Consider the following 19,644-nt stretch of genomic DNA (forward strand, 5'->3'; position numbering starts at 1 on the left):
GTGAGAGGCTGGGTAGGTCCGACCCTTCCCACATCCTCTTCTTTACACTTCTCTCAGACGACTGGCCATGCCCCAGAGGGACCGAGGCGGTGGGGGCGGGGGGTGAGGAGGGGGTACACAGATAGATGCTCACACAGGCAAAGAGGGAACAGAGGCTGGTCTGCCCACTGAGGGGCCCCAGGGGTCTCACTGGGGCAGGGCCTTGAGGATGGCATTCACCTCCTCCGCCACGGCTGTCAGAGCAAATTCAAACTGGTCCTGGGGAAGGGCAGGGGGAGGATGGTCATGGAGAGGGGGTGCGGGCTTTTGGAAGGGGGAGCCGGGGAGGTCACTTGGGTGAGGGGGAGTCCTCCTGGGGAAGGTGAGGGCAGGTGGGGGAGGCAGGCTGTTGCTGGTTTCCCTGGGGGAGGCCGGCAGCTCGGGTCAGCACAGGGAGGAACAGTCACCTTAGAGCGGACGAGGCCAGGCCGTTGGTCACGGACGTGCTCCAGGGTGGCAGCGATGTCGATCTCCTTTACTCCTGGAGATTGAAGAGGGCACAGGGCTGCTCAGGGGTGTCCAGAGGAGGAGAGGACCCAGAAAGCCTGGAGCGTCCTGGGCTGGGAGGCTTAGAGGACTGGGCAAAGCCCGGGGGTGTGATAACCGGTCCCTCCAGGAGCTCCTGTGAGCCTGGGTGCTGGGCCAGCTCATCGGGGCGGGGCTGCGGGTGGTGGGGAAGGCCCTCACCTTTTGCCATGCGGTTCAGTACCATGTCAATGAGGATATAAGTGCCAGTCCTCCCTGCACCATCGCTGAAACGAGAGATAATGACAGGCTCAGCTTGGGACCAGCAGAAAGGGGGAAGGGCAGAGGAGACAGGGAGGCTTAGGATGGGGAAGATACCGGTGGGGCCGTTTAGGCTGGGCTTGGGGAGGGCATGAGTGAGCTGAGGAGGCAGCGATCATAGCCCCTGGGCCCTGGGAATTGGGCCTTGAGTGGGGAACCTGTGCCCCACGGGGTGTCACTTGGGTAGTGGGCCAGCCTAAAAGCAGAGCCCTGGCTCAGTCCTAAGGTGGAAACAGCCAGAGGGGATGGGAATGGCCCTTTCCAGCCTCTGGCCAGGCTTTGGTTCAGGAAACTTTTTTCTTTTTTTTTTCTTCTTCTTTAACCATTTAAAAATGCGAACACCAGTCTTAGCTCATGGGCCATTGAAAAAAAACCAGTTGGTACGTTAAACTTGGCCCTTGGGCTGTCGTTGGCCAGCATCAAGGGGCTAGGCAGGCAGCATGCATGGGAGATGTGCCCAGGGCGGAGGACCAGCGAGAGGGGCGGGAATCAGGAATGCCCCACCTCGGGGCCCTCTGGCCTGGGCTGCCCTGTCCCCTGTGATCCCCACCCCTGCCCCCAGCTTGTCCGCACGCACCTGCAGTGCACAATGATGGGGCAGGAGCGGCCCCGGTAGCACTTGTTCACTTTCCTGCAACAAGAAGTGGGTGTGAGGGCAGGGAGACACCAGCACACCCCTGGGGGCCTCTCTTTCTTCTTCTCCCCACGTGCCCAGGGCAGAGGAGGGAAGAGGGCTGGAGGAATGAGTCAGGGCAGGAGGCAAAGAACCAGAGATGGTGTGGGTGGCCCTGGGCTTGCCTTGTCACTTAATGAGCTAGGTGCCAAGTGATGCACCTGGGAACGGCTGACTTGGCCTCTTTGAGCCTCAGTTTTCTTGTCTGTAAAGTGAGGGTGATAATAATAGTAAACCTCTTCTTAGGGTTCTCACTGTGATTGCATGAGATAATTGATGTAAAGAATTAAGCATAAGGCATACAGTGGGTGCTCAATAAATGGTAGTACTATTAATGATACTACATCATATCAATAGCCACCTCTGCTAAAGTCCAGGGAGAATAGGCTCTCTGGTGACTTCAAGGGTGTCAGTCTTGTCACCTTCCTGCTCTGCCCCTCTGCCCTCCTTTACAACTGCCCAGGCTGTTCCCCTCCCCACTCAGGCCCTTGTAGTCCTCACTAGCAATGAGGTCAGGTAGCCATAGGCACAAAGTTCTTTTGACCAGGGGAGGACAACCTCTCAGCTCTGAATGTTATGCGGCTGTCTCCCGGAATCAGCCTCATCTCAGCACAGGTACTCTGTGGTTGGGTCATATTTAGACTTGGGGTCCACTTGGACCTCAGACTCTTTTCTGTTACCCTGACTGCTGCCCTCTCAGCAGGGAGCAGGGGATTTCTCCCTTCCTCAGTGGCCTAGTCTAACCTGCCCTTGTCCCTTATGACTTTCCTGCTTGGAGAGTTACCTGCAGAATCCTGATACCCTCAGTGGGCCAGGACCAGGGAGGACTACCTGAGGAGTTATTTCAGGGGAAGCTTGGAACTTAATGGTCTACCAGTGTGATTCCCCCAGACCTGCAAGGGCTAGGTGACTCTGAATGATTTTACAGGAGTCCACATGATTTTCTAGCAAGTTGTCTCATGTGTTAGAGAGCTGGGGTTGAACAGAAGTCTCTGCAGTAGCTCCCAATTGTTTAATAATAATGACAATGAATCGTATCTAGAATTCATCGAGCCTTTGCTGTGTGCCAGGCACTTAAACGAGATTTTACAGACTTTATCCCATTGACTCTTGTAACAACTCCCTAAAGTATGGGTCATCATCCTCATTTCACAGGTAAGAAAACAGAGATCAAGAAACTTGTTTGGGGTCACTTTTTAGCACTTAAAAAAAAATTAGTTTGCCTTCCCTCTGGTAGACCTTTAGCAAACCATATTTATTAGGCAACAGTTAATTTGCTCTGGGTGTCCAATGGCAACTGAGTTTACATACTTCTGGCCTAAAGCAATATAATCTTTTAGCTTACCTGTGCAGTCTTAAAAATGCTCCATTAACTAATTCTATAAAGATTTTTTTAAATGTGGAAAACAGAAAATAGCTCTATGACCCCTGGCATTGCTTTTGAGAAGCCCGTGTCTCAGGCTCCAGGGGGCCCAGTTAGAAACCATTATCCTGAGGCTCAGAAACTATCCCCAGCTGGGGCGCCTGGCTGGCTCAGTGGGAAGAGCATGCGATCTTGGGGTCCTGAGTTCGAGCCCCACATTGGGTGTAGAGATTACTTAAATAAACTTAAAAAAAAAAGAAAGAAAGAAACTATCCCCAGCTTCCCAGCCCAGCTCTGCTCCTCCGCTCTCTGCCCAGCACCTGGAGACCTCAGCAAGAGGCAGAGAAGCAGGTGAAGGCTGCAGTGTGGGCGAGGGGGGAGATTGGGGGTGCTGGAGGACTGGCCTGGTCGGGGGGCTGTTGTCAGAACAGGCAAAGTCCTCTAGTTAGCTTCCTGTCCCGGCTCCCACCGGCTCCCCTGAGTCCCCAGCAATCCCAAGATCCTCCGCACTGCCTTTGATAGTGTTTGTCTGCTCCGAGTCCCTCGCCGCCCCCACCCCTAGCCCCCAGCTCTCCCAGCAGCCTTCATGGGGCCCCTGGGCCCACAGTCCTGATTGGATTGTCCTGTCCATGCAGCGGCCACGCCTGCCAATGATCACTTTTGTGACTATGCAACTGGAGAGAGAACACTAGCTGCAGATCACAAAAATGACACTGGCAGCCGTGAGAGGGAGAGAGACAGAGGAGGAGGGTGGAAGAAGGGCAGAAGGACAGAGTGGGGAGACAGAGGGAGGGAGAGACGGAGAGAGGCAGAGCGGGCAGGGAGGTGGAGAAAGCAGGGAGAGAGGGGATGGAACAGGGGAGAGCTGCAGGGCAGGAGAGATGGAGATACAAAGTGGGACAGACTCAGAGGCAGTGGGAGAGACAAAGAGATGAGGGGAGAGGCAGGCGGAGGGGTGAGAGAGGGAAAGGAAGGAAAGACAGACGGGGGAGAAATAACAGGCCAAGAAACAGTCAGGGATAAAGAAGGACAGATGGGCAGGAGGGAGTGAGAGACGAGGGCATAGCAGACCCAGAATATGCTGGAGATCCCCAACAGCAGCACAGGAGGCAACGAACAGGTGAGACAGGAGCCGGGACCCAGGAGAGGGAGGGAGCTTGAACTCAGGTGAGCCCTTCTTGGCGGCGGGGGTGATGGAGGAGCCAGACGCGGGGAGGCAGGGAGAGAAAAGGGGCGAGGGGGGCACAGCAGGCAGAAGAGCAGAGAGCGGGAGCACGCGGGTGGAGGGATGCGTACAGCCAGCCAGAGCATCAGTCCGGGCTTGCGGGGTCTGGAAGGGGGCGGCTGGAGGTCGGAGGCCGAGGCTCCAGGTCGGGCTGGAGGGCCCGCCTCACAAGACCAGGGCCCCCAGGAGGAGCTGGTGGTCGGAGAGGCGGGGGGCGGCGGTGGGGACGCCCAGCTCCGCGACCCCCGGCTCGCGTGCGGCTCTCTCCCCGCCCTGCCCCCCTCACCTGCGGAAGTCCAGCAGCGGCCGGGTGGACGCCGGAGTGCCCTCTGCCGGCCAGCTGAGGAAGTGGAACTGCGTGAGCGTGCGCGTCTCCTGGGTCTGCACGTTCTTCAGGTAGAAGCTGCGCACCAGGAAGTCCTCGCACCAGATGTGCTCGGACACCAGGTTCACCTGCCGAGGAGTGGGCCCGGGCCTGAGCACGGCAGCGCCTCTCCATATCGTCCCAGCCTCCCAGGCCGGCTCAAACTCTACATTCTCCCGGAAGCTTACCCAACCGCCCACTCCTACTGCCCCAGCTGTCCCCAAGACCCCTAGTTGTGTGTGTCGCTTATGGGCTGCTCAGGACAACGGGTGGCTTTTCCGCCCAGACACAGCTACTGTGGGCTTCTTGAGGTCAGACTTCCTCCTTCCTCACAGAGTCTAGCAAAGCGTCTGTGCTACACACACCAAAAACTTTGATGAGATTCTATAATATTTTATTCGTCTCTTTTCCTTTAAGCATGAGCAACACCAATAAAAAAAAAAAAGCTTTTAAAAAAAGACTGCTGAAACGAAAAGAGAAGAAAAAAAATAAAAGAAAAAAAGAAAAAATAAATAAAAAAAGAAAAAAACAAAAAACCCAAAAAATTAAAAAAGAAAGAAAAAATATAAAAAATAAATTAAAAAACAAAAAACAGAAAAAATAAAAAAGAAAATAAATAAATAAATAAAAATTTAAAAAGACGGAAAAAGGAAAAAAAAAGAAAAAAAAAGACTGCTGAGTGCTCACCGGATGATGAAAAACTACTATCCGGTGCTCCCCCAGTAATGAGAAGCTTCCGTTTTCTCTTAGTGTCTCCTGCTTTACAGGGGGTCACCTTCCACGTGTCAGGACTCTGTTCCTCTTTTCTCGGCTTTGCCTCTCCCCAGTCCCCCGCCCCCCCCCCCCACCTATCTTCTCTCCTAATGAAAAAGTTTGTTTCTATTCTATACGTGACTGATGGTTATTTCTTTCTTGGCTTTGGAAACTCAGAGGTAAGTGAGGCTAGATTAACGTAGGTCTTAATGTTGGTCTTTGGTTTTACTTCTCTTCCCTGTCTCATATACTCTCGGCTTCCAGCTTCTGACCTCAGTTTTGGTGGTTTTATAGTTTTATTTCTGTACCTTTCATCATAGGTCCCTACAAATGCTTTCTGGCCCTGGCTTGACACACACGTATAAATGTATAGTACATGTATGTGTGTGTGCATGTGTGTGTATGTGCATATGCATTCATACATGTATGAATGGTTCACCGTCCACTGTCTCCATTCCCATCGTCCCCCGGCCATGGGGTCTTGCTGACCTCATATACGTGGTAGAGGGAGGACCCCTCATCTGGCCAGTAGCGGTCACACTGCTTGACACCATCCTCCACCAGTGGGGTCAGCATGACGATGACGGTGCAGCCACTCTCCCACACCATCTAGGGACAGAGACGCCATTCTAACCTCTCCGGCTGCCCTCAAAGACCACTGATCCCTGGAGAAGCCCTCCTTCCAAGAACTCACCTGCCAGAAGTCTGCAATGGTATGGGACAGCGGGCCCTGTGTGGCTATGTAGGCTGGCATTCGCGGGTCGTGCTCGATCTGGGGCAGGGAAGACACATCATGAGTCAGAGTGGGAAATGCTACAACGGAGAGGCTTGGTCGGAGGGAGCGGGCCAGGATCTGGGAGAGCTTGAGAAACCCCCATTTCCACGCCAGGATATCAGGCCTCATAATTCCAGGGTGTCAGATGGAGCGGATGGTGACCAGAAGGAAATGGAGTTTATGCAGGCAGGATAAAAACGGGGCGGAGGAGGGGGCTGGAGCCAGGGCCACTTACAATGGGGCTGGCATTGATGTAATCACTCCGAGAAGGGCTGCTCTCCACCTTCAGCTTGATGCGAGCGTGATCATCTGCACAGACCCCACATCCCACCTCAGATGCCCCTCCAGTTATTGGGGTCCTGGTACCTCTGCCACTTGGCCTGAGCCAGGAGCCCAGCCCTTCCCCCCAAGCCCTCCAGGGCTCCCAGCAGAGAGAGCTGGGCCGGTTGACCAGCAGGACTCACTCACAGGGCAGGAAGTCGGGGTGGCGGTTCTTTTTGACGTTGCCCTCCCCCTGGGCCGTGGCACAGGTGTTGGGCTCTGCCTGGTAGGCACACAGGGCCTGCCACTCCTTGGCTAGGCGGTCCCGGTTCCGCAGGTGGTCCTCCATGTACGCCTGCAGGGATACCACAGCCTGGCTCTGGCCCTGCCTCTTCTAGCATCCCGTCCGTTCAGCCCCTCTGGGCCCCGGCCCTGTCCTGACCAGGATCATGTGTCCCGTGGAGATGTCCATGTTGGCCTGGGCGGGCTCCTCGCACCAGGACGGTGTGCTGCTGTGGGAACTGGGGCTGGCCTGGGCCGCGTCACTAAACTGGGAGGACACGCTGCTCACGCGAGAAGGCTCCGGCGGACCCTCCGCCCGGTTGAACAGGGACTTTGTGGCCATGTGCTGGCGGCACAGGTCCTGCAGGAGAAAAGGTCAGGCAGGGCCCCAGGGCCCCTGAAGCCCTTTCAGCATCGTCCTGGGCTCCGTCCTAGGCTCATCCTGACTGATTCTGTATGAAACCCATCTCCTCTGGGGGAGGCTCCGCTGCCCTGGTCCTCATTCTTTTCAAGGCTGTTCTGTTTGGGTGGTGCCTCTGACAACCTCAGAGATGAGAGTGGAGTCCCAGAAGTGTGGCCCTGGAATGAACCTTAGGAAGCATTTGCTCCCAATTCCCGTCCACTCAAAATGTCCCCGCAACGCCCCTGCTTGGGTTTCTGTAGCCCCAGCCCGGGTATTCCCAGGCATGGGTGCTCACTCCCCATCCAACACCCCACCCTCACCCCATGTGAGACCCAGACTCCCAAGGCCCTTCCATTCCCTCTCATCTACAAGCTTTCGGGGCCACACACCTGGTACTCAAAGGTAGTGTCACCATGGGCCCCCTCAGGCCCTAGGGCTGCCAGGCGCTCCTTGTCCCGCTGCCGTGCATGCTGCCGCACACACAAAGCCACGGCCAGAGCCACCAGCAGCCCGGCCACGCCTGCCAGGGCCACCAGAGTGAGCAGCACTGAGCGCATGGGAGAGGTGCTGCGGGCTGGTCGGGGGAGGACTGCAGCTGCCTCCTCCCTCTGTGGGAACAAGGCTAGAATCAAGGGGGGCAGTGGCAGGGGAGATTTAGGAGCTGATCCTCAACCCCTGACCCCCCATGCCACGCTCCCTGCTAGGGCATCTCCGAGGGCAAAGCTGGGAGGGCAAGGGCATGGCGGCACTGGCAGAAGGGCTCAGATAGACCCAAGATCCTCCTTCTCGATCCCCATCGGACCAACTCAAGCACACCGCACTGCCTGAAACTTAGTGGATGACCCCCACTAGGAGTTTTTGCATTTAAAAAATTAATGTAGAGGAGTTTGGAGAGTCGCAAGGAATCGAATAGTAGAATGTGAGGCATCAGTGTTGGATGCAGAATAGAAATCTATTTTGAGTTTAATGTCCTTACTGCATAGCGTTTTCCCTTGGAATTTAGAAACTTTGCTCCATAAGGCTATGGACACCTCAGGTGGTTCTTCCAAGCAGGAGGCCTTCCTACTGGAAGACTGGTCCTGCCCTTGAGGAGGAGGAGGAGGGGGGAGAGGGAGGGAGGGAGGGAGGAAGGCAGGAGGGGCAGCCACTGGGACCATCTGCTGGCCAGAAAGTGAACCGCATGGGGAGGGCTGCTTTGGCAAAGCCTGTGGGCCAGCCAGGTACATGAAGTTTCAGCTCTGGTTTTCCTGCCAAGTTTGCCCCCATCTCTTGTGGGCAATGTCAGCCCTCTGGGGTTTCAGCTGATTCTTCGGTTAGCTCATACCTGTCCCACTCCTGTCTGCAAGATCTGGAGCCCTGTCTGTGCTTCCAGTTCCGACTTCACCAGCCCTGCAGGGAAGCTCTGGGTCAGACTCTCTCCAGCTCCATGTGGTCTCCACCCCACGTCATGCTATGCTAGGTGGCAGGCAGGGCCCGTGTGTGTTGGGAATATTTCAGGGGAGGCATCAGCCACAGGTCTGGGTATGTCCTACTAAGGCTGGGGCTGGGACCAGGCAATATTTACCAGCTTGCTGGGTCACATCAGCCAAAGACAGGTTCTGTTCATTGTGTCGGATGCGGAAGGTGAGGGCCGGTCCCACCACACTGCCAAACAGGAGCTACATTACTGCCTCACCCACCACAGACCCCAGACTGTAACAGAGAGGCCAGCTCTGGCCCTCTCCCACGAGAGGATGAAGCTGGGGCTGATCAGACATGCCTTACAGGGATGTTTGAGAGAAATGCTGGATGAGGCCAGCATCCAGTGCCTGTGTGTGTGTGTGTGTGTGTGTGTTGTGGGGGGCACCTTCAATGCATCTAGGAGCATCTCTGACCCCACCTTGGCCACTTACCCAAGACTTTGTCTTCCCTTCCTTCCCTGAGCCCCTCCAGCCACCTCTCCCCTCAAGCTACCTTCTAGATCCTGGCTGCCCCAGCTAGATACCAGCCCCACCTGATGTTGATGAAGCTGCCCGAGGACACGTGCACATGCTCAGCTAGGATCTCCAGCAGCTTGACTCCTGCAGCCAGACTCAGGGGCCTGAAGGTGGAGAGCAGGGAGAGGAAGGAAAGTGGGGATCCTCTTGGCCACTTTCTTGAAACAAACTACCTCCTGGGGTACAGAGGAGCCCCCCTCTGTCCATTTCACATCTGGATTTCTGCTCTCTGCTTCTCGCCAGGCAGGCCAGCCCACGCAACACCCCCTCCCCAGGGGAGCCGGTTGGGGGGACTGGAAGGCTTGCCCCAGCTGAAGCCCTTACTTCTGGTCAGTGACAATGTAGCCATACTCCTCTGCTGATGGCTGAGCTGCCGGCCGCCTCACCACCGGGGGCTGGCTCTGGCCCAGTGGACTTTTCTTCTCCAGCAGGACAGGTGTGGCAAGGTGGCTAGCAGCTCTGGGGGACTCGGAGGATCCAGAGCTCAGCACCCGCTGGGCTTTACTGGAAGTGGGGCTGGCAGTGGGGTATCCAGGCAGGGAGGGTGTGGGGGGTGGAGGCTCCGCCGTGCTTCCACGCTGCACCTGCTCCTCCGTTGTCTGTTTGGAAGAGAGGATAGAGGTGTGGTCTCTGGATGATAGAGGGGATGGGGGGGTTGGGGGTCCACATCTTAGGGACTCTGAGGTCCCTAAAGAGGACCTTGGGACTTGTTTCTTTCTACCCTCCCCCAGGACGCAGGGCAGCACTGGGCGCAGAGAGGTCACCCAGAAAAGTGAGTCAGGTGGATGAATGAATGAATGAATGAATAAAAGATTGAATGAATGCAACATGATCAGTAATGGTCCACAAGATGGAACTGGAGTGGGGAGAACCTCTGGAGTGAGGGAAGGTGGTGTTAGGAGAAATGAACAGGCAGGTAATGGTTTTTAGACTTCTGTTTAGCCACAAAATCTCAGAAGTCGAACATGTGAAAAAGATAGAGCTCTTCAGGCTACAGGGGGGTCAGGAGCCTGCATGCAATTCCCCTCTTCACCTAGGGATCCTCAGAGCAGGGTCTGAAATGACTGTAGTGAAAAAAGCAGCAAATTGAGAATTCCAGCTTCTAGACCCAGCTCTGCCATCAAGTTGAGGTGAGATCTTAAGGCAAGGACTTGCAGGCTCTGGGCCCTGGTTCCCCCACAAATGAGGAGTGTTGGAAGATACGGATCTGGATCCCAATGCTGAGGTTTAGATTTTGACAAGGGGGTTTGCTGCTAGGGGCACTATGGGTCAGGGAGGTGCCGCAAACTCACTTTCTTGAGGTCAGCTCCAACATTTACAACCCCTCCTGTAGAGACAGGAAAAACAAGACTCTGGGCAAAGGGCCAAGGTGAAGGTCCATACAACACAGGTAGGAAAAGGGGCCAGCGACCCTGAGCCTGTTGCATCTGCTGTGGGCTCTTTTTCCTCAGTCAGTGACCCAGCCCTGCCTTTGGTCTCATCCTAAGCATGGTCTCATGCCTGTTTGCTTCTACCTTATAATTGTTTTATCAGCTCCTTCCAGAGTTATTGGCCACACGTCTCAAAACTATTTGTCCAGTCCTCCCCCACCCTCAATTACTGGCTTCACTGGCATTGGCCACTTCCTTCCCTAGAGGCTGTTCCTTGGGGCCGCATGATCCCTGCTCATACCCCCTGGTGGCTTATTCTTCCATTACTCCCCGCTCCAGTTCTTTCCCACTCTAACTCAGCTCACCACCCCACTCCCTTGCTTCCTGCCCCTGGCAGGCAATGACCCTGTGCTCATGTCTCAAAAGAGCTCCCTTCTCTGCCCCCTGACCTTCCCCTCTAGGCTACTCCATGTGGGCTTGAGAGGTGGGGCAAGGGGCCATCATGTAGCTGGTGGTTGCTGGTCTCTCTGTCTGGACACTCACCCAGATTTCGTCCTGCGCCCTTGGGCAGCAGCTGCAGCAGGGTTGAGAGGGTGGAGAGCTGCTCAGGGGTCAGCTGACGCAGCTCCACCCCATAGCCCGCCAGCACAGCTGCCAGTCTCTGGAGAGTCACGTCTGCTGGGAGCCAGACACAGAGCTTATGGCGAGATGGTGGCGGTGAGGTGGTGGTGGCGGGATGAACTTGTGGGAGGCATTTGGGGGCGGGAGGGTACTAGCACACTTAAAAGCTTCTTCTCCAACCCCAGGACACTGATGCCCTCCACCTTCCAGCCCTTGCCCACACTTTGGGGGAATGGCCTTCTTAGGGCCAAGACCAAACTTCAGGCCCACCATGGACATCTTGACTCTCCAGCTGCAGAAGAGCTATGTTATCTCCACCCCGCACAGTATCCCCACTGCCTACCTAGTGCCTGGCATAGATTGGGTTGTCAGTATACATTAGTTAAATACATGAATGACTTTAAGGACAAATTAACAAATGCATGGGTCGTTAGGAAGGAGCCCCTGAATGCAGCCCCCACAGGAAGGGAACGGATGCTGAGAACTCTGTTACCTGGCAGCTCTGCTGGAGAAGGAGGTTTCTCCCTGCGACCTTCTAGCCCTTCCTCCTCATAGCCCTCTGAGGAATCCTGTGCCCGGCTGCTGTCCCCTTGCTCCGGAAGCCTTGGTGCCCTGGCCCTGCTGGGCACTGGCAGCTCCTGGGCCAGGTAGAGAAGCCCTGACTCCTGGAAAAGTTGACCAGGTGAAGGCCCTGGAGGGTCCCCATAAGAGTGGTCAGAGGGAGCCCCAAACATGCCCTTGGAGGCAGTTCTGCTGAAGAGGGTAGAAGGTTCAGCCTTGGGCAGGGGGCCGACACTGACCATCCCTGGCGAGCCCTCTGAGCCCCGGGACCCATCGCGGGAGCCAAACTGTGGGGAAACCAGAGATCCGGGTAAGAGCAGGTATCGGGGCTCAGGGATAGGTGTTGGGGTGGGGCCAGTGTTTAAGGCTCACCTGATGGAACAGGTAGGGCTGCAGCAGGGCAGGTTCATAACTCAGAGCAGGGTGGGGGGCCTGCGGGGGTAGCAGCAGGTGCTCCAAGAGAGGAGGCAGCAGCTCAGCCTGCAGAGGGGAGAGTGGAGAGCCCACCCCAGCTCCACCCCCACCCACTGGAGGTTGAGGAAGCCGGTGCTGGGCTGCAGGGGTGGAGCCAGTAGGGATGCCCTGTAAGAGCAGCTCCCCAGCGGGACCAGGTCTCCTGGGCACCAAGCCAGATCTGGGGAAGAAAGCAAAGTGTACGTGTGTGTGTTGGTTGTGTGGGGCAAGGGCATACAGAACCTACAGGAGGCAGAGATGGTGGGACCAGACAGGCTCAGCAGTTTAGAGTAAACATGACCTCTTAAGAAATGAGATAGGCTCAGGGGAAGAGTAGCATGGGGAAGGGCCAGAGGGCCAAGCCTGGGCACAGGTCATTGCCTCCCTGGGAAGCATGCCTAGGTCCCTGAAACACAGCAGGGGAGGTTAGGGATGTGTGAGACGAGGAATGGAGGAGAGAATGGGTGCAGGAGAAGGCAGCCAGGTACCTCTATAGATAAACTGTGGCTGGAGTCTGCCCCGTCCCTCCTGTATTCATATCCCCACACCTGGCTCTCCAAGTGTGTGGTCAAGCATTCAGTTCAAAGATTCAGTACTTCCCTTCCCCTTCCCCGCCCCCCGCCAACTCTGCCCTTCTACCCCACTCTGCCTTTTTCATCCTGCTATCATTATTGGGGCCCCATGGCCCTTGTTGACTTTCCTCTGCTTGGAGGGTCTGAACAATGCCTTCAGAGGCCCTAACCACAGAAAGATGATGGTCTCTCCACATACACTTCCACATAGTAATGAAATGGAACATTAAACATTTTCCGTATGACAAAATTCTCATTTGTCCCATGCTGACTCCTTTGATGCTTCTTTTAAATTATGAAATGTCCAAGTTTTTCAAAACTTTTTTTTCCTGCTGTTTTGCTGGATCCCTGGGGTGAGCTCAGCTCATACTGAGCATGTGAACATGTCAGATGACCACTCCTGAACCTCTTTTACCCGTGCCTGAGGCTGCTGACCTTGGTGCCCATTTCCCTCCCCCTTCCCTCTGTCCATCAGGACAGGACCACAGACCCACCAGCCTTGCCATGTTAGAGCTATTGAGAAAGGATGCCTACCTGTCCCTTGGACGGGGCTCTGGGGGGTGAAGCCTGGGGATGCGTTCCATCTCCTGGGAGATCACATACTGGGTGAGGTCATCGTGCCAGGACAATCCTGCCAGGGGACAGGATAGGGTGAGTTGGCTTGGGAGAGTCTGAGGGCCCAGTAACAGGGACCAGTGGAAATCAAAACCGCACTCCCTACCCTGCAGTGTATTGAGTTTGGCAGAGCAGAGGGGCAGTGGAGGTGGTCCAGAGACCTGGTGGGTAATCTGAGCTGTTCTCTTCCCACACTCAGGTACAGATTTTGGAGTCAGACTGCCATCAGTGAGACAAAGTTTGAATCCTCTGCCATTTCTCATTGTGCAACTTTGGGCAAATTGCTGAACCTGTCTGAGCCTCAATTCTCTCATCTGTAAAATGGGGGTTTGATACCTCCTAAGATTGTGATAATTAAAATAACCCAATATAACATGGTAAGAATAGTACCTGTCACATAGTGAACTTTAAACAGCATCATCATCATCATTATTATTTCTATCCTTTTTGTTGATACCGAAACTTACTTTTCTTTGTAAAGTGGGAATAATACATACTTCGTGGGACTATTGTGAAGATCAAGTGCAATCAGAGAAATGGAAGTGCTAACAAAATTCTAAAGCACTATACACATTTTAAACCTTCACTGCCACCACCACCACCACCACCATCAATCATCTTATGCTGGGGCAGATCTCCTGTCTGACTCTTTCCTTTCATGAAACTGCTCTCATGAAAGGTCAGTTACCTATTCTTAAGGCATAATCTCCCACTCTCCACCCCCATTTCTTCTTTCCTGCTTCTGAGTTAATAGTCTGTACTGCTCCTAACTCATATTCTAAGATTGACTAGCATCCATACCTGCCTTCTTGCTTCTGAACATTAGGTAACTCATCCTATCAGAGGCCAATTCCTCCACTTGAGCACTGGATTTCATCTCTTACTACCTACTCAAGAACATCTCCGCAATTTCCCATATTTCCTACATGATCATTTTCCTCTGTTCTCTACTGAATTATTCCCTTTAGCACACAAACATGATGGAATTCCTTTCATCTTAAAAAGTTACTGCATGACCCCACATTCCTCTCCAGTGATCACTCCATTTCTTTTCTTTTCTTTGCACCAAGACTCCTTGAAAGTGTTCTCTCCTGGCTGTATCCAGTTCTTTTCTCTCCTTCCCTCTTAATCCACTCTATTTAGGATTTTATTCCCACCTATTCTACCAAAATATTTTCATCCAAATCACCAGTGACTTCTGCTTATCTAAAGCCAGTGGCCAATTCTCTGATCTCATCTTACTTCACATAGTATCATTATTTGACACTGTTGATCACTCCTTCCTCTGCAATACACTTCCATTTGATTTCTAGACACTGAACATTCTTGTTTTTCCTCCTACCTCCTTGGCTCCCCCTTCTCAGTCTCCCTTGTTGGTTCCTCTCCTTGTCCTGGTCCTCTTAATATTATAATTCTCTAGGCTTCTTCTTCATATACACTAAATCGTTTGGTTATCTCATCTACCTCATGGGTTTAATTGTCATTAATATGCCAAAGAATTCCAAATTCCTATCTCCACTCCAGAATCCTCCATCTCTCTTTCAAAATCCAATCTCATACTCTCAATTTCCCACTCTACGTGAATGAATATCTTAAATTCAGTATATTCAAAACTGAACACCCCTCCCCAGGTTGATCCTTTTGCAGAGTTAATGACATCTCCATTTACGCAATTATTCAGGCAGTAAAACCTGGTGTCATCCTCAACACTTCCCTTTCTTTCACAGCATTGTCCAATATTTTACGAAATCATGCTTACTGCCTTTAAAATATATGCAGAATTCTGTCATTCCTTTCTACCTCCCTGCAACCACCTGATCCATGCCACATTCATCTCTTACATGAGTTATTGTGGTAGCTTTTCACGATCTCCCTGCTTCTACCCTTGACTCCCTTCCATCTATTCTCAACAAGAACAAGCACGATCCTTTTAAAGTAGAGGTGAGGGGCGCCTGGGTGGCTCAGTCAGTTAAGCAACTGCCTTCGGCTCAGGTCATGATCCCAGGGTCCTGGGATCGAGCCCCGCATCGGGCTCCCTGCTCGGCGGGAGGCCTGCTTCTCCCTCTCCCACTCCCCCTGCTTGTGTTCCCTCTCTCGATGTCTCTCTCTCTCTGACAAATAAATAAATAAATAAAATCTTTATTTTTTTTAAGATTTTATTTATTTATTTGTCAGAGAGAGAGAGAGAGAGCAAGTGAGCACAAGCATGGGGAGAAGCAGGCAGTGGGAGAAGCAGGCTTCCTGCTGAGCAAGGAGCCCGATGTGGGACTCGATCCCAGGACCCTGGGATCATGACCTGAGCTGAAGGCAGACGCTTAATTGACTGAGCCACCCAGGTGTCCCTAAATAAAATCTTTAAAAAATAAAATAAAGTAGAGGTGAGTTTATGCACCCCTATGCTCAAAACCTTGTCATGGGTTCCTCTTTTACTCAGAGTAAAGACAACATCCATCCATACATTCTCATAAGTCCCTATGATGATCTGCATCCCTTCCCCCAACACCTTCCACTTTCCCTCTCTATCACTCCTCTACAGCCAGACCATGGAGGTGCTCTCCATGGTATTCCTCAAACTTATGATCCTGCTTTAGTAAAGGCTTTTCTAGCTCTTTGATCAGGTTGAAACATTGCCCCCAGATAACCTTCTGGAAAACACCTCCACTTCCTTGATGTCTTTGTTCAAATTTCATAGTCTCAGTAAGGTCTACCTTGACCACTCAATTTGATACTGAAGCTTCCCACCCCACCATTTCTGACCCTTTTATCATGCTGTAAGATTTGTTTTTTTTTTTCTATGGCACTTATCACCTTATAATATACCATATATTTTCTAATTTATATATTGTATTCCCCTTACCCCCCAAAATGTAAGCCCCAGTAGACAGAGATCTTTGTCTGTTTTATTCCCTGATACATCCCAAGCACCTAAAACTAAGCTTGCCACATAGTAAGTATTCAATAAAAGTTGTTGAATGAGTGAATTTGATGGGTGGGGTGTTCTCCTGGCTGAGGACTCCAGAATTCATGGTTCTGGAGCACTCAGACAGTTTCAGGGAGTGGGCTGGTCCTAAGGAGATGGACACTGGCCTCTTGCAGTGGCTCCTTCTGTGAAGGCCTCCTCTAGACTCCTCCAAAGAGTCCAAGTGTGAATAGCCCATCTCTATGGTGAACAGCCCAAGACTCCTGTCTTGCCCCCTTCTCCAGCAAGGTCTGGAAAGGTGAGGCTCTAGAAGTAGGCGTGATAAGAATGTTTCATGAAGAGAAATTCTTGAGTCAGGTGGTCCCTCACTTCCCCACCCTTATCTAACAAAGCCCCAGTGTCTTTCCTGCAGTACAGATAGACTCACCTTGGGACATGAGCTGTCGGAGCACACTTTGTAAGCGTTGAAGAACTGGAGAGGTGACTTGCAAAAGGGGCCGGGCCTGCCCCACTCCCACTTGGCACTGTCCAAACAAGCCATCTAAGAGCACAAAAGTGGTGTCAGCAGGGTGCTTGGACAAGAGGCTTTCCAAAGTCCAGGTTGCAAATGGGCATCACTCTCTCCATCTCCTCTCTTGGCTTCAGAGAACTCTGCTCCTTCAGGCCATTCTCTCTTCTCCCCAAGACTGGACTGGTATCCCTTCCCCCTTCCAGGCCTCCCGCACACTTCTTTCTTGTTGTGCCCCCTGTCTTGTAAATCCTATGCCTGGGCCTCACTCACCCTGAATACAGACTTCAAGGTGAGAGCAGAGTCTGCGGTCAAACAGACAGCCTGTAGAGGGAAAAGCGAGCAGAGGCTCAGACACCCACACACATAGAATGGTCAGAGGATGGACAGGCTGGGAAAGGGGGAAACAGATGGGGTCCATTCTTTCATCCTAAGAAAGGCTTCAAGCTGGGAGGAGAGTAGGGAAGAGGCTTAGAATTCTTAAGAAAAGGAAGCACAGGATCTGGCTTTGGATTTTAAGGATCTGAGAGTCTGGATCCTTTCCCTAAAAGCCTCAGTTTGCTTAACTGAGTGATGGGGATAAGGCTTCCAGGTGCAGGGGGCAGTGGAGGATCATATACTTCTACTCTCATAGAATTACTATGGGGGGAATTTTTGGCCAAATTCTGAGGAAAATGAGACTTTCCTCCCCAAATCTCCAAAAGCATTCTAACTACGATGGGCTGGGACTCAAAAGAGATGGAAACCCTAGCACACCTTCCCTCCGTGTGGGAAAGGGGTATGGGTGGGGTGTCTCTAAAGCAATGCTCCCCACACCATCCCTGCAGTCAGTGGCCCGGGAGCCGCTAGCGCTGTCCGCGGTGCTGAAGCTCTGAGTTGGGCCCCGCCGAGGGCCACCTAGCCTGGAAGCAGTTATGGGGCAGGGAAGGGTGCTAGGGTCAGGAGTCTCCACAAGACCTGACCCCTCCGCCGTTCCAGACTTCATTTGCCACTCTACCAACCCACAGGGCCACAGGAAGTACCTTGCATTGGCCTCCAAGCCAGGTGGGGAAGGAGGGTGTCAGACGATGAGGCTGCGCCCCTTCCCCCACGCGCCCCACCACCCCACCCTCCCCCGGCCCATGAGTCAGCGCTGACTGTCTCTGTCCGCTCAGATGTGAGTCAGCACCGGCTTGGCTGTGGGGAGGGGGACAGGAAAAGACCCTTCTCTCTTCACCCTCTTTTGCCGCCTCCCTTAGTCGTCCTCCTCTTATTGGAGATCAGATCGCAGCAATCTGCCTCTCTAAGCTTAAAGAGAAACCCTGGCCCCTCCTTCGGCCTGATCCTCTCCTGGGAGCTGGGACCCCCATGCTCGTGGCCCCAACTCCTACTGCCTGGACGTCAGGACTCCCTCTTCCTATCCCTACTTCCTACCCCCAATCCCTTAGCGCGTCACCACTTCTTTGGCTTCTCAGCGCGACTTCTCCCGTGGTCTTGTAGCCAGTCTCTAAATCCTTCTGTCCATATGCACCCCCATTCCTCCTCCCAAACCCGCAATCTTGCCCTGAGCCTGCTTCTCTTAGGTCCCGCCCCCGTATTCCCAGCCCCACCTCCAGGCCTACGCCCCTTTCCTCTCAGAAGCCCTCTCATCTTCCTCACCTCCCAGTGCTTCCCCCTACCCTACTCCAGACACATATTCTACCTGAGCTTCCTACCTTCGTGACACCCCTCCCCCACACCCCACCGAGTTTTGCTCCCGGCACCACCCTCCACCCCCCGCCCCACCCCCCCCCTTTCCTCCTGACCGTGGGCACTAATGGCGCTGCAGCCTCCCGGGCGGCTGCTCAGCAGCAAGAGGCAGAGGAGCACCCGGAGACCCCCGGGTCCCCCGGGACCCCCAGGCCGCCGCGGGCGCCTCATCCTTTTGGGCTCGGCGCGCTCGCTCCCCTGCCACAACCGCAGCGACGCCGGCCGGAGCCAGCCACAGGGGCCGAGGCGGGGCCTGCCACTCCCCACCCACCTACGAGGCGGGGTCTATACGCCCCTCTCGCGGCAACTTGGCCAACCCTGGGCGGGTGGTGACGGCATCTCCACCCCCGGCTCTTACGCTTATTTGCGTCATACGTGGCGTAAGAGCTCTGTCTTACGGAGGTGCGTACCCGCAGCTCTTCTCCTCCACCAAATAGTAGGCGCTTCACTAGATTTCCCACTTGGCCCCACCCCCCTTTTGACGTAATGTTTCACCCCAAGGACTACCACCTCTATCACTCAATCCCAAGGTTGGAGAAAAGGGCTACAGTTGGGTGGCAGCCAGGAAACATACGTGAGTCTAAGTATAAGCCCTAAAATGAGCATAAAAGTGAGTAGAATAGGTACTGTTACGCCTCTCAATTGATGGTACTGGTATCATCCTTAACACCAGGGATGGTTTTGCATGTGGGCCTGGATTCCAGTTTTAGCAATGCCACCTACTAGGTGTATAACTTTGGGCGAGTTGCTTAACCTCTCTGAGCCCAAATTCCTAATCTGTAAAAGAGATGTGCTAATAATTCCTACCTCACAAGGTGGTTGTGGGGATTACTCGAGTTAAACTCATGTGGATCGCTTAGAACAATGACTGTACTGGTAGATACTAAACACATGATACATACTCGCTTTTGTTATTAGCCTTGACTCTCTTTTCTTTTAACCCCTCCTGCCTCAAGCCTATCAACAATTTATGGTTTCTACCAGCAAAATGTATCTCCCATCTGTCTATTTCTTCTTTCCTCCATATTCACTACTTTATCTAAACCACTGTGCTCTTTCATCACGAATATTACTGTAATCATCTAACTAGTCTTTTGCTTTCACTCTTCTCACCCAATAAGCTAGGGAGTGAGCCTTCTAAAATTCAGATTTGATCACTTTATTCTCTTGCTCCTCGTTAAAAATTTTCCAAAATACAGGAAAAGATAGGGTGCATAGTAAATATGCATATACTCATCATCTAGACTTAACAGTTATTGCTATTTTTCCAAATTTGCTTCTTTTAAAAAGTCAATTATAGGGTGGGAGGATGGGTTAGCCTGGTGGTGGGTACTGAGGAGGGCACGTTCTGCATGGAGCACTGGGTGTTATGCACAAACAATGAATCATGGAACAC

The 19,644-nt window shown here is 53.1% G+C and overlaps 1 protein-coding gene across 2 annotated transcripts; it reads right to left on the bottom strand.

Moving 5' to 3' along the window:
• Window positions 1-102: 102 nt before the first annotated feature.
• On the bottom strand, window positions 103-18,443 carry PTPRN (protein tyrosine phosphatase receptor type N). Of its 2 annotated transcripts, XM_044913420.1 has the most exons (23): window positions 18,305-18,443; window positions 16,794-16,844; window positions 16,440-16,553; window positions 13,012-13,108; window positions 11,825-12,086; window positions 11,385-11,739; window positions 10,814-10,945; window positions 10,193-10,227; window positions 9,225-9,499; window positions 8,918-9,004; window positions 8,489-8,568; window positions 8,249-8,313; window positions 7,314-7,532; window positions 6,682-6,882; window positions 6,447-6,594; window positions 6,214-6,287; window positions 5,898-5,975; window positions 5,693-5,812; window positions 4,373-4,539; window positions 1,403-1,456; window positions 727-791; window positions 447-520; window positions 103-258 (listed from the first exon to the last, which is right to left on the bottom strand). In XM_044913420.1, the coding sequence occupies exons 1-23, from the start codon at window positions 18,417-18,419 to the stop codon at window positions 187-189; spliced, it is 2,940 nt and encodes a 979-aa protein (XP_044769355.1). In that variant the 5' UTR covers window positions 18,420-18,443; the 3' UTR covers window positions 103-186. The 2 variants fall into 2 exon arrangements, with proteins under 2 accessions (XP_044769355.1, XP_044769354.1); XM_044913419.1 differs by lacking the exon at window positions 8,918-9,004 and having other exon boundaries at window positions 18,305-18,419.
• Between the last annotated feature and the right edge of the window lie 1,201 nt (window positions 18,444-19,644).

Source organism: Neomonachus schauinslandi, chromosome 3 (genome assembly GCF_002201575.2).
Source record: "Neomonachus schauinslandi chromosome 3, ASM220157v2, whole genome shotgun sequence".
NCBI classification, from domain to species: Eukaryota; Metazoa; Chordata; class Mammalia; order Carnivora; family Phocidae; genus Neomonachus; species Neomonachus schauinslandi.